The sequence below is a fragment of the Ceratotherium simum genome, chromosome 18 (genome assembly GCF_057802395.1).
Source record: "Ceratotherium simum simum isolate JZ-2026a chromosome 18, ASM5780239v1, whole genome shotgun sequence".
NCBI classification, from domain to species: Eukaryota; Metazoa; Chordata; class Mammalia; order Perissodactyla; family Rhinocerotidae; genus Ceratotherium; species Ceratotherium simum.
Genome location: NC_141917.1, coordinates 30,959,638 through 30,973,550, shown reverse-complemented (window position 1 = coordinate 30,973,550; position 13,913 = coordinate 30,959,638). Strand labels below are relative to the sequence as shown.

At 34.4% G+C, this 13,913-nt stretch overlaps 1 protein-coding gene across 2 annotated transcripts in view; it reads right to left on the bottom strand.

Moving 5' to 3' along the window:
* Window positions 1–13,913, bottom strand: part of WDR70 (WD repeat domain 70) — a 315,307-nt gene that overhangs the window by 36,898 nt on the left and 264,496 nt on the right. For both annotated transcript variants that reach the window (XM_004422748.2, XM_087443211.1), the window contains 2 exons: window positions 13,556–13,640; window positions 11,958–12,096 (listed from right to left, as the gene is read on the bottom strand). In XM_004422748.2, coding sequence (XP_004422805.1) covers window positions 11,958–12,096; window positions 13,556–13,640 — 224 coding nt within the window. The remainder of the gene's footprint in view (window positions 1–11,957; window positions 12,097–13,555; window positions 13,641–13,913) is intronic.

The following is a 13,913-nucleotide window of genomic DNA, read 5'->3' as shown; positions in this document are numbered from 1 at the left end:
AGGTCAAATGACAAAAGTACTAAAATTATCTATTTCCACAATAAGAGGGTAATGGATACACACACACAAAAAAGAGGTTAGATATGATATCAAAACATGAAATGTGGGAAGAGGGGAGTAAAAGAGTAGAGCTTTTAGCAAGAGGTCAAACTGAAGAGACCATCAACTTAACATAGATTGCTGTATATGTAGGTTATTATATATGAACCTCATGGTAATCATAAACAAGAAACACACCCAGAAAAAAAGTAACAAAATGGCAATAAGTACATTCTTATCAATAGCTACTTTAAATGTCAATGGACTAAATACTCCAATCAAAAGGCATAATATGCTACATAATAAGAGACACACTTAAGACCTAAAGACACTCACAAACTGAAAGTGAAGGCACGGAAAAAGATACTCCATGAAAATGGCAATGAACAGAAAGCTGAGGTAGCAATACTCATATATGACAAAATAGACTTTAAAAGAAAAAAACTGTAACAAGAGACAAAGAAAGGCACTCCATAATGATAAAGGGAACAATCCAACAAGAAGATATAACACTTGTAAACATCTATGTACCCAATATAGGAGCACTTAAATATATAAAGCAATTATTAACAGACACAAAGGAGAAATAGACAGTAACACAATAATAGTAGGGGACTTGAACACTCCACTTACACCAATGGATAGATCATCCAAACAAAAGATCAATAATAAAACATTGGCCTTAAATGACAAATTAGACCAGACGGACTCAGTAGATATACACAGAACATTCCATCCAAAAACCACAGAATACACATTCTTTTCAAATGTACCTGGAACATTCTCCAGGACAGATCACATATTAGGCCACAAAATAAGTCTCAATAAATTCAGGAGGACTGAAATAATACCAAGCGTCTTTTCTGACCACAATGGTATGAAATTTCTAATACTACAACTACAGGAAGAAAATTGGAAAAGCCACAAATATGTGGAGATTAAACAAAATGCTACTGAATAATGATTGGGTCAATGAAGAAATCGAAGGAGAAATCAAAAAATACCTGGAGACAAATGAAAATACGACATGCCAAAATTTATGGGATACAGCAAAAGCAGTTCTAAGAGGGAAGTTTATAGCAATACAGGCCTACCTCAACAAACAAGAAAAATCTTAAATAAACAATCTAGCAGTGCACCTAAAGGAACTGGAAAAAGAAGAAGAACAAAGCACAAAATCAGTAGAAGGAAGGAAATAATAAAAATCAGAGCAGAAATAAATGAAATAGAGATCAAAAAAAAAAAAAATAGAAAAAAATCAACGAAACCAAGAGCTGGTTCTTTGAAAAGATAAACAAAATTTACAGACCTTTAGCTATACTCACCAAGAAAAAAAGAGAGAAGGCTCAAGTAAATAAAATCATAAATGAAAGAGGAGAAATTACAATGGACATCTCAGAAACACAAAAGATTATAAGAGAATATTATGAAAAGCTATACGCCAACAAACTGGATAATCTAGAAAAAATGGATAAATTCTTAGAATAATACAACCTTCCAAAACTGAATCAAGAAGAAATAGAGAATTTGAATAGGCCAATCACCAGTAAGGAGATCGAAATAGCAATCAAAAACCTCCCAAAAAATAAAAGTCCAGGACCAGATGGCTTCTCTGGTGAATTTTACCAAACATTCAAAGAAGACTTAATTTCTATCCTTCTCAAACTCTTCCAAAACATTGAAGAGGAGGGGAAGCTTCCTAACTCATTCTATGAAGCCAACATTACCCTGATACCAAAACCAGACAAGGACAACACAAAAAAAGAAAATTACAGGCCAATATCACTGATGACCATCAATGCAAAAATCCTCAACAAAATACCAGCAAATTGAATACAACAATACATTAAAAAGATCAGACACCATGATCAATTGGGATTTATTCTAGGGATGCAGGGATGGTTCAACACCTGCAAGTCAATCAATGCGATACACCACATTAACAAAATGAAGGATAAAAATCACATGATCATCTCAATAGATGCAGAGAAAGCATTTGACAAGACATAGCATCCATTTATGATAAAAACTCTGAATAAAATGGGTATAGAAGGAAAGTACCTCAACATAATAAAGGCCATATATGACAAACCCACAGCTAATATCATTCTCAATGCTAAAAAACTAAAGATATCACTCTAAGAACAGGAACCATACAAGGATGCCCACTTTCACCACTTTAACCACTCTTATTTAACATAGTATTGAAAGTCCTAGCTAGAGCAATCAGGCAAGAAAAAGAAATAAAAGAGATCCAAATTGGAAAGGAAAAAGTGAAACAGTCACTATTTGCAGATGACATGACTTTATATATAGATAAGTCTAAAGAATCTACCAAAAAACTTTTAGAAATAATAAATGAATACAATAAAGTTGCAGGATACAAAAATCAACATACAAAAATCAGTTGTATGTATGTAACAACGAAGTAGCAGAAAGAGAAATTAAGAATACAATCCCAGTTACAATTGCAACAAAAAGAATAAAATACTTAGGAAGAAACTTAAGCAAAGAGGTGAAAGACTTGTACACTGAAAACTATAAAACATTGTTGAAAGAAATTGAAGATGACACACAGAAATGGAAAGACATTCGGTGCTCTTGGACTGGAAGAATGTCCAAACTTCCTAGAGCAATCTACAGATTCAATGCAATACCTATCAAAGTTCCAATGACATTTTTCACAGACATAGAACAAAGAATCCTAAAATTTATATGGAACAACAAAAGACCCTGAATAGCCAAAGGAATCCTGAGAAAAAAGAACAAAGCTTGAGGTATCACACTTCCTGATTTCAAAATATACTACAAAGCTATAGTAAACCAAACAGCATGGTACTGGCACAAAAACAGACACAGAGACCAATGGAACAGAATCGAGAGCCCAGAAATAAACCCACACATCTATGGACAGCTAATTTTTGACAAGGGATCCAAGAACATACAATGGAGAAAGGAAAGTCTCTTCAATAAATGGTGTTGGGAAAACTGGACAGCCACATGCAAAAGAATAAAAGTAGAACATTATTTTACACCATACACAAAAATTAACTGAAAATGGATTAAAGACTTGAATGTAAGACCTGAAACCATGAAACTTCTAGAAGAAAACATAGGCAGCATGCTCTTCGACATCGGTCTTAGCAGCATATTTTCAAGTACCATGTCTGACTGGGCAAGGGAAACAACAGAAAAAATAAACAAATGAGACTACATCAACCTAAAAAGCTTCTGTACAGCAAAGGAAACAATCAACAAAACAAAAAGTCAACCTAACAATTGGGAGAAGATATTTGCAAACCATATATATATCTGATAAGGGGTTAATATCCAAAATATATAAAAACTCATACATTTCAACAACAAAAAAACTAACAACCCAATTAAAAACTTGGGGAAAAGATCTGAACAGACATTTCTCCAAAGAAGATATACAGATGGCCAAAAGGCACATGAAAAGATGTTCAACATCATTAACTATCTGGGAAATGCAAATCAAAACTACAATGAGGTATCACCTCACTCCTGTCAGAATGGCTATAATTAACAAGACAGGAAATAACAAGTGTTGGAGAGGATTTGGAGAAAAGCGAACTCTCATATACTGCTGGTGGGAGTGCAAACTGGTGCAGCCACTAGGGAAAACAGTATAGAGATTCCTTAAAAAATTAAGAATAGAACTACCATATGATCCAGCTATTCCATTGCTGGGCATTTATCCAAAGAACATGAAAACACAAATGCGTCAAGATACGTGCACCCCTATGTTCACTGCAGCATTATTCACAATAGCCAAGACTTGGAAGCAATGTAGGTGCCCATCAAGGGATGAATGGATAAAGAAGATGTGGTATACATACACAATGGAATACTACTCAGCCATAAGGAAGGATGAAATCTGGCCATTTGTGACAACATGGATGGACCTTGAGTATTATGCTAAGTGAAGTAAGTCATAAGTCAGCTGACGGAGAAAGTCAAATACTGTATGATCTCACTCATAAGCAGACGATAAAAACAACAACAAACAATCACATAGAGACAGAGATTGGATTGGTGGTTACCAGAGGGGAAGGGAGGGGCAAAAAAGGGGGTGACTAAGCACATGCGTACGGTGATGGGTTGTAATTAGTTTTTTGGTGGTGAACATAGTGTAACCTACACAGAAATCGAAATATGATGATGTACACTTGAAATTTATATAATGTTATAAACCAATGTTACTGCAATAAAAAAAGAAGAAAACAAGCAACAAGCTGGGAGAAAATATTTGCAAATCACATATCCTAAAAAGAACTTGGTGCCTAGAATACATAAAGGACTCTCAAAACTTAACAGCAAGAAAACAAACAACCTGATTTAAAAATGGGCAAAAAATTTGAACAGGTTCTTCACCAAAGAGGCTATAATAATGGAAAATGAACACCTGAAGATATTCAACATTGTTAGTCATTAGGAAAATGCAAATTGTAACTACGATAAGATACTCCTCCACACCTACTAGAATGTATAAAATTAAAAATGTTAACAATACAAAGTGTTTGAGGATGTAGAACATGTGGAAAATGCATACACTGTTGGTGGGAATGCAAAATAGTACTGCCACTCTGAAGAATGGCTTGGCATTTTCTTAAAAAAATAAACAAACACTCACCATATGACCCAGCAAGCCCACACTTAGATATTTACCATGGAGAAATGAAAATGTATGTTCACACAAAAACCTATATGTGAATGTTTATAGCAGCTCTAGCCATAATCTCCAAAAACTGGAAACAATCAAACGTCCTTTAATGGGTAAACAAACTGTGCTATATCCACACAGCGGAATACTAACTCAGCAATAAAATGTAACAAACTATTGATACACAATGACCTGGATGAATCTCTAAAAATTCTGCTGAAAGAAGTCGGTTAGTCTAAAAAGGTTACATACTGCATGAGTCCATTCATAACATATTCTTGAAAAGGCAACGCTATAGTGATGGAGGGAGAACAAACTGGTAATGTCAGGGGTTAGGAGCAGGGGGCGGGGAGGCAGTGAGAGTGTGACTCTACAGCAATAGCACAAAGGAGTTTTCAGGGGGTGATGGAACTGTTCTGTATTCTGATTGCGCCTACAGATGAGCACTCGACTGTAATCTCCAAATCCTAGAACATCCATAGCATGATACTTTTAGGTGCAATGAGAACTGAAAAGTAATTTCATCGAGTCTTACTGATACCAGTCCCCCTTGAACACTGTGAAGCTAACTTAGTAGGGGACTTTAGCTGAGTTCCAGTTTCTGTTTAGATTGAACTCTGGGACGTATGTTGCTTGATCCAGGAAATCTCAAGAAAGGGTTTAGTAATCCACATCATGAAAGTAGCAAAAATGCAATAGTGTTTTGCATCACAGCCCAACGGCATCTCTTTTCTTCAGTGAATAAAGAAAATACTCCTACAGAAAATAGTACTGACTGATCATTGTGCTTCTTGACCGTAAAACACTGTCTTAACAGCCATGCTGGAAGTTCCCTCTTGACCCTGGAAAAGGCAGTGCTAGAGAAAGAACCATGTAACTGCTGTATTGGCAGATTTACACTAAAACTCCATCATCTCCTACTTACTCCCAAGTTCTCTATCAAATATTCATACGTCTCGGAAAACCATGAAACATCCAGTGCTCATATACCCTGCCTTTCTGTTCTCAATGAGCAAATGCTCCATACACCTATGTTGATATGTCTTATCACTTGGCTGTGGGAAAATATACATATTTTATTAAATACAAATATGTTAATCAGGATCCATCTAGAATCTGCATTGTTTAATCTTCCCAAGACAATGAATTACAGTAAAATTTCATTAAGCTGATATTGCTTTATACAAAATAATACATAATTCAAAGCAACTGCTATTCCCTAGTCAACCAGATGCCTGACTATTCTTTAATAAAAATCAGATAATGGAAAGCTAGTTAATTCAAAGCCCATTTTTTCCATCCCTTTGCACTTCATACTAAGAAGGTTTCACTATATTTTAGAAGGCAGATAAATGCCAAATATAGTCTTTCTTTCAAGTATATTTTCAGTTGGCATTTGCATTGCCGATAGCTCAAGTTCCCTCTGTGTACTATTCCTCGTATGATCCTGACTAGGCAAAGACACCACTTGTTTCCTTTATTTCTAGAAAACTTTTAAAGAGGTGCAATTCTGCCTGAGCTGGGACTTCATATCAGTAAGACAGATCATTAGTCTATTCCCAGTACAAAATGGAAGAACACATGAGTTCCTCAACTCCTTCAGAGACAAGCTTTCACAGGCACAGCTGAGTTAATTTGTTTGAAGTGAATTTCCAGATTAGCTATATTTATATTCAAACGTAAGAACAAAGATACATTCCAAAGCCAACTCTGAAGACTTCTGGAATATCCATTAATTTGAATGACCTTCCTGCTCTCCTCCATATGTACAAATAATGGAAGATGACTGTGGTCTGAATGGTCAGCATGTCCCTTACACTTATAAATTAAGATAAATAGCTTGCTTCATGAAGGGTCTATTATTTCATGGCCCCATTATACCCATTTATTCTTCCTCTTCAATCTCTTTCGATTTAAAATATCAATATTCTCTCCTAATAAGAACACAAAAACTTTTTATGTGAAATGAAAGTGGTGTTACTTTCATTTTATATGTTATATGTCATTCTATATGTTAACATATATAGCAATTTTCTTGGACATCAAAATTAATTAATTTAAATGCCATATCTGGGCGTAATCTATGAGTGATATGATTAGATATGATATTTACTTTCTTAAGGATCTTTTCTACATTGTCAATTTTTTAGATTTAGTATGTACTACTTTTATAATCAGAAAAATACAATTAAAATACAAAACGCTAATCTGATAGTCCTCACTGAAATGCATATATGAAGAATCAGATCTTACAAGGTGAGTAAAAATAATGTGAACTCAAGTTGTCTTCAGAACTTCACTTAATTAAATAAAGAAGAAAATATAGTTGTTACTTTCATGGAAATTTCGGGGTTTTTTTCCCCCACAATATAGACCTCACTTTCTTATCAGTACACGTAGTAAGCTATCTCTATAATCAGACAACTGAGTCTTAAATAAGAAATTTTCCCCTCCTTTTGGTAAATATATAAACTGTATCTTAATTAACATAATTTTAACAACAGTTATATCTTTTTCAACCAATGCCCATGATACTAAGGGGCAGGAATACAGCTTGTAGTAAGTAAATGAATAAATCTGGTAGAAAAACTTCAAGTTCTCCCTATCTTTTAGGGGAAGGCCAGAGTTAATATTAATAACAAATAGAAAAGTCATTATTTTTATTTCACTTTCTTCCATTTGATGAAGATAAAAATAACTGACAAAGTTCCAGGAAGGCAGATCCAGAATATATATTTTCTCTAACTGTAGAGTTGGCTCCATGAAAAAAATTAATAACAAGATTTCAAAGTGATAGAAGACACCTAATACACGACATTCTGAGTTTTCTTTTCTAAAGAACATAAATGAGGTGTGCATAATCTAGATTTCATTTCTCACAGGAAGAGGATATTCTGGAGAACAAGTAGTGGTAAAAAGAAGCAAAAATCTAGGATAATCCTTGCTCTTTGCTATCCATTCTCTTAGGTGGTTAAACAGTATTCCTAAAGATAACCAAATATTTTTTAGATAATTATAATGAATTTTTTTCTTCCTTAAAAGACCTTTACTATTATATTTCTTATGTTGGTATTAGGATTCTCAATCAACTTTGAAATGCTTAAGGCAGTCTAGTTGAAAATATCAGAGCAAATTTCCCTTCCCTTCACTTCAGTGGCCAAATGCAAGACCAGTTGTGCTAGACGCTATAGCTGTATTTTAAAAATAAAGGTGTAGTTTTTTTTTCTTTCTTTTCTTCACTTTGCTCAGTCAGTGTTTACAGAAACAGAGGTCCCTCACCAGAGTAGCTAAGCAAACAAACAAATAGAAGAGAAGTCAGGATCAGGTGTGAAATTTCTGGCTTTTTTCCTTTCCACTTTCTTCTCTTTTCCCAAGGGAATGCCTGCTATCTCTTTTAAATTATTGCCAAAAGCATGAGGTGAAGAGACCACCATCATAAATAACACCAGGTCAAAACAACTTGATTTCACTATGCTTAGGTTAAAGAGCATAAATGGTAATACTATAGTACAACTGCATAAACCACGTCCCTTGATTTATGTTAGTTAAAAAGGAAATTCTATTAAGTCATTTTGCAACAAATTATAATTTGATGAAAAATTACTAAGCTAATAATAACTTATAATGTTATTTCAGAGCATTACCTGACATAACTAGAACTTTGAAAAGGTTTAAAAATTTGTTTCTTCTAAACATAATTATTTTTTTAAAAATTGATACATTATCTCCAAATTATATTTTGCCCGTTCTTTCTCTCCTATGCTTTTATTGTACAAAATAGAGTAAAGGAAGCATTTTATACAACATATAAAAAGCCTACGGTCCTGTCTTACACAAAAACAACAGTGAGTTTGTAAACTCAAGATTCAAGTTATATTCTGGAATTTATCTTAGAAAAGACACTAAGCACACTACTCAAATCACAAAGAATTAGATGATAAACGAGGAACATGAGTGTGTATTTTTTTTAACTTGAGAAACATTATATAATTGGACCACAAAGGAAACACCTAAAAATAATTTCAGCAGAATTATAAAATGTGTACAACCATCATACAGTAAATGTTAAAGAAACATTTGTCATCTCCTAGTGAAGAGCGTTGAGAGTCTCTATACTGAATAAAGAAAAATTTTAAGAGCATATGACAATGCAGAGAGTGGAATTAGAATCAGTTTTTCTTCAAGTTTATTTCAAAAATAAATATGGAAAATGCAATTGTTATATTTTTAAAAGCTATTTATTGTGAAGATTGTAGGACAAGTCTTAGTTATTAGGAAATTAATTGTATAGATTGTTAACATCCCCTGACTGAAAACAATGTTTGGTTCCTTATACATGTTGAGCTTGGCATTCTAGAATATAACTGTCTAGGGGATTATTTCGTTTTAGACGAGGGTGTGGGAAGAATACAATTAATCATACGTTACTGAAGTAAGGGGACACATCTAGGATAGACCTAAAGCCACCATTCATTGCCTGCGTCTTGTCAAACAAGCACACTACTAAATGTTGATATTAAGAATATGAGATGTTGTCTTTAATGTAAATTAAAACAACACAGTGAGTATATTACTACAGCAGGGTGTGGTGTTTCCAAAAAAAAAATGACTATTCTGGTTTTTAATGACAAAAACACAATAAAGTTAAACAGGTGTTTTCTGGCCTGTCTAGCAAAATGACCACTCTCTTTATGCATTTCAAAGAATGCATTTGTTCATTTTCTTACATTCCAAGAAGACTTAAAACTTGAGAAAATAGATCAAAGGGACAGTTTAAAGTCCCTTTAACATAGCTTTCTCCTATATAAACAGAAAACAATGCTGTCTGTTGTTAACAACAATAAAAAAGACAAACAAATCCTAAATCAATGATTGAAAGGCCACCTTCAGGTGTGTGGGTTTGTCCCTATTTGAAGTTCTCTCTTCATCCATCTATCAAAATGGATGTCAAAATTTGTTTTCCGACTCTTCTAAGGTAATTCAATATATGGTATAGTCCATTTACTTAAAGAGCCTTCTCTTTTGTTTGCTTCTCTTCATTTGCTCATCCCTTAAATACTCGGATTTCCTAGGGCTAATCTTCTCTATCCTTAACGTCCTTTCCTTAACCAAACTAATCAGAACCAACATTTCAATATGAACTATAAATGCTTCTCCCAAAACTGTGTCTTCTTTCTCTTAAGCACCAAACTCATCAACCTATCTGTCTATTGAGCATCTCTACCCAGAGGTCCTAAGGGTACTTCAAGTTCAACATTTCAACAGAACCCACTGTCCTTCTTCCAAAACCTGCTTTCTTTTCTTTTCTTATTTTTCTAATCTCAGGGAACACTGACCCAGTATCCCAAGTTATAAACCTCAGCCCTCATATACAAATAATACCGAATCTTGTAAACTTAACCTTCACACTTCAATAAAAATTAACTTCTAAAACCTAGATGTGTATGTATTGTCCCTTTGCTTAAAAAAAAAAGCCACAAGATAAAGTCACATTCTTATTATGGTATACAAGGTCAGTTTACCTTTCCATCTCTAATACTTCCCTCCTGCCTCACTCTCTCTCCAAAGACACACCTGTGCTCTACAAGACGCATTACTTGCACTTCTCAAGTATACCATTCACTCATTCAATAAATACTGATTAAGCGCTATCCATGTGCCAGGCACTGTTCTAGGCACTGAGGATGTCACAATGAACAAAACAAAGTTTCTGGCCTCATGGGCTTATATTCTGATAAAAGAAGACAGACAAAAACAAACAAATATATATTAGATGAGGTGGTAGTAAGCGCTATGGAGAAAAAGATCTAGCTAGAAAAGCAACTCAGAGCAACACAGCAAGCAGCATGTTCTGTACACTACAGAAATCCAATATGTCTTAAAAGTGCAGTCATACTTCTACATTTCTTAATTATTTATGTTTCAATTTAAATTACAATTTTAAAACACAGCCCCGTGAGTAATACTGAGATGTGTCATCGCTGAGAGGCATAACAGAACACTGCTTACTCCTGGAACAACCAATGATAATAATTTTATTTTTTGAGATTAAAGTTGATCGAGTCAAGAGTCTTTTTCTTTGATTCTAGTGTTTTAGTTTGCTCCAAAAAAAGTATTATTAGTGCTGGCACATTTCAAATTATGTCATGAGATTAAAATCTATAAAACTAAGTACTCATCTAGAATTAGTCTCATTGTTAGTTCATTGTCTCTAATTAACTCTATCATGGTTTCAAATTTACAGCCTACAAATTAAGACTCCCTAGTAACACTAGAGCATTACAGACAAGAGCTTTTTCTTGGTGATTTAAAAACAGTTGGTCAATTGTCTGAATCATTTAAGTACATAATATGTCTCAACTGTTTACAAAGAGCTGAAACAACTGGAGAACCTGCATGAGAGCACTGTTTAAGATATAGGATATTACTAAAGGATCTGACAATGAGCCAATGAAAATTTACACAAATGTTAATTAGCTTGTTTCATACTCAAAAATGACAATGATTTGCCTTACCATCTAAATAATAATATATACTTTAAAAGAATTTAAAGGAATTCAGATTTTTCCTCTGGGAATCTTCACTACTACTGTATTAAATAAGGCTCCAGTCTCAGGACATGAATGAATGAATGCATGCATGCATGCTGGTGTTTTAGTGCCTATACAAATCTATAAAGAAAACTAAAGAGTTTTTTTTTAGATGTAGAAGTTAAACCTGAAATGTTTTAAACCTCCAAATAACTAAACAGAAATTAAGCTCAGTGGAAGCTGGATCTTACCTTAACAACAACTCTGACAAGCAGAATTCTGTCCAAGTTTTCAAGGTTTTCAAACAATGACACACTTCATCACTTTCTGAGGGCATAACCTTTCACTTCTGTCCACAACCCCCAAATCCTCACAAACATGTACATTGTGGGAAGCTCCTTTCTGTATCCTACGTGATGATCAGCTTCTGCTCTCCTCAAATCAGTTGGCAGAGGGGGGAAACATCACAGGCCCAGCTGAAATGCTGATTGAAGTAGAGCCCATAGGAAATATTGGGTCAGGGGAGGGGAAAGGGTAGATCAGCCAGTCTGCAATGTATTAGTAATTCCCGTGTTGGAGAAAAATCAGCCACCATTGCACTATACGGGCCAGGGCTTATGTTCTATTTAAAAACCAAAACAAAAGATGGCTAAGAGACAAACTTCACTTCATTCTCAAGGCTGTGGAGAAAAGAATATACATACCGCATCTGTGATGTCTATTTCATACACCCTTTGGAAAGTCCTGCGCTCAAAGAAAACAAGTTTGCCACTGCCACATCCCCTTTGTACAGATGTACCGGTGACTATGAGCTTATCATCTGGACTGAAACAGCAGTCAGTCCTACAGACAAAAAGAGTTTATAAGTGTAAGCTTGTGGCCCCACAACAGTGCAGCAGTAATGAGTGAGCTAAAATATGAACATCATTGTAACAAGAGATAACTCTTATATAGGGCTTACAATAAGTTAAGCACTTATATTAATTCATTTAATCTTCACAATAATCCTATGAGGTAGATATTATTATTCCCATTTTACTGATGAGGAAACTGAGGCAGAGAGCAGTTAAATAAACCTTGTCCAAGATCTCAAAAGTAAGTGGTGCAGCTGGGATTCGAACTTAGGCAGTCGTATTCCAGAATACGTGCTTTTAACTTCTACACATTATAATATTTTTTTATTGTAAAAAGAGCATGGGAAAAACTCAACATAGACATTGACAGTGTCTATACACAAATAGACACTGTATGACTAATGTCTAAGTAGTGATTATTTTGACCAGTTTTGGAACTATTTTTCACTACCACCATCACTCAAATAATTTGAGTTTTGTCAAGTCAAGCACCATGAAATGAGGAGCAGGTTGCACCACCGGAACCTAATTGATGGCTATGATTCAATAGCTCTTGTTTTTAGAGGTCTGGCACACCTAATTGTGAATAATCTAAGACATGATCCAAAGAAGTTATATGGAGTTAGCAGGCATAATAGCTCAAAAATTTCTCATCAGCTATAAATTTATGTTTGTTTGTCCATCTGTTTGTTTTAACAGATAAATGCCATGGGCAAAAGACCATGTTAGAGTTAGTACTCCGTTATTATACAGCTTTCTCCATTTGATGCTTCTATTACTCTCACGCTCTCCCTGTTGGTCATTATTTAACACAGATGTGAAATTTTACTTCTACCAAAATAGAAAATTTTGCTTAGGCACCAACTGTAGGACTTGGAGGTCAAATCCCACCTCAGCTGCCTCAGAAAAATCTTTAAATGCTTCAGTTGTCAACTCAGCAGAATGGAGTGTGCAGCTACCAGAGCAAGAGAGTCTGAACAAGCGAAGGTTATCTAATCATTTATTAGAATGATGATAAGAAAAAATTGAGAAAATTATATATAATAATGCTCAGTAACTATGAAAAATTGCTTCGATGGTATGAGGGTACAAATTTTAAAAGACAACAAATACGTAGGCCCACCTTGTCATTTATACAAAATTAAAAGAACAACTCAATCCCTTAAGATAGTTTTACTACCCCAAGACTTATGAGTGCATATAATATATAAACACACACAAACACATGAACATACATCATTTCAACTTCAAAAAAATATTTTATAGTCTGCAGAATGTGCAAAATGAAAAGCAAAAATAAAATGCATCTTTCAAAAACCAATTTCAACCACTCTTCAAGTTCCTTTTCTAGAAGATCTAAAAGACATATGATATAAATTAACGTTAAGGTAAACAAATTTCTTTTCCATTCTCTTATGCTTATTGAATATTAAAAATATGCTACTTACATTGGGAACATGGTAGGAAGACCTGAGGCCGAAAAAAGTGGCTTATTAAACTGTCGGACGTCCCATAATTTCAATGTATCATCACCTGATAGAGGAATGAGAAAGAAAGAAAAAAAAAAGACAGAAAGTGAATTGGGCAAAAAGAACTAGTTCCAAGTTTAGAGTTTGCTAAACTTAGTGTACAACTATACGAAGAAAGGAGGAAAGGGAGAAAGGGAGGGAGCGAGGGAGGGAGGGAAGGAAGGAAGGATAGGCACATAAGCATGTTTAATTTTAACTGGGGAGCTTGAAAGCAGTAGTTGCGAGAATAGTAGAAAGATATATGACAATGAATTGGCCTTCTAGAAATTACTTTCCA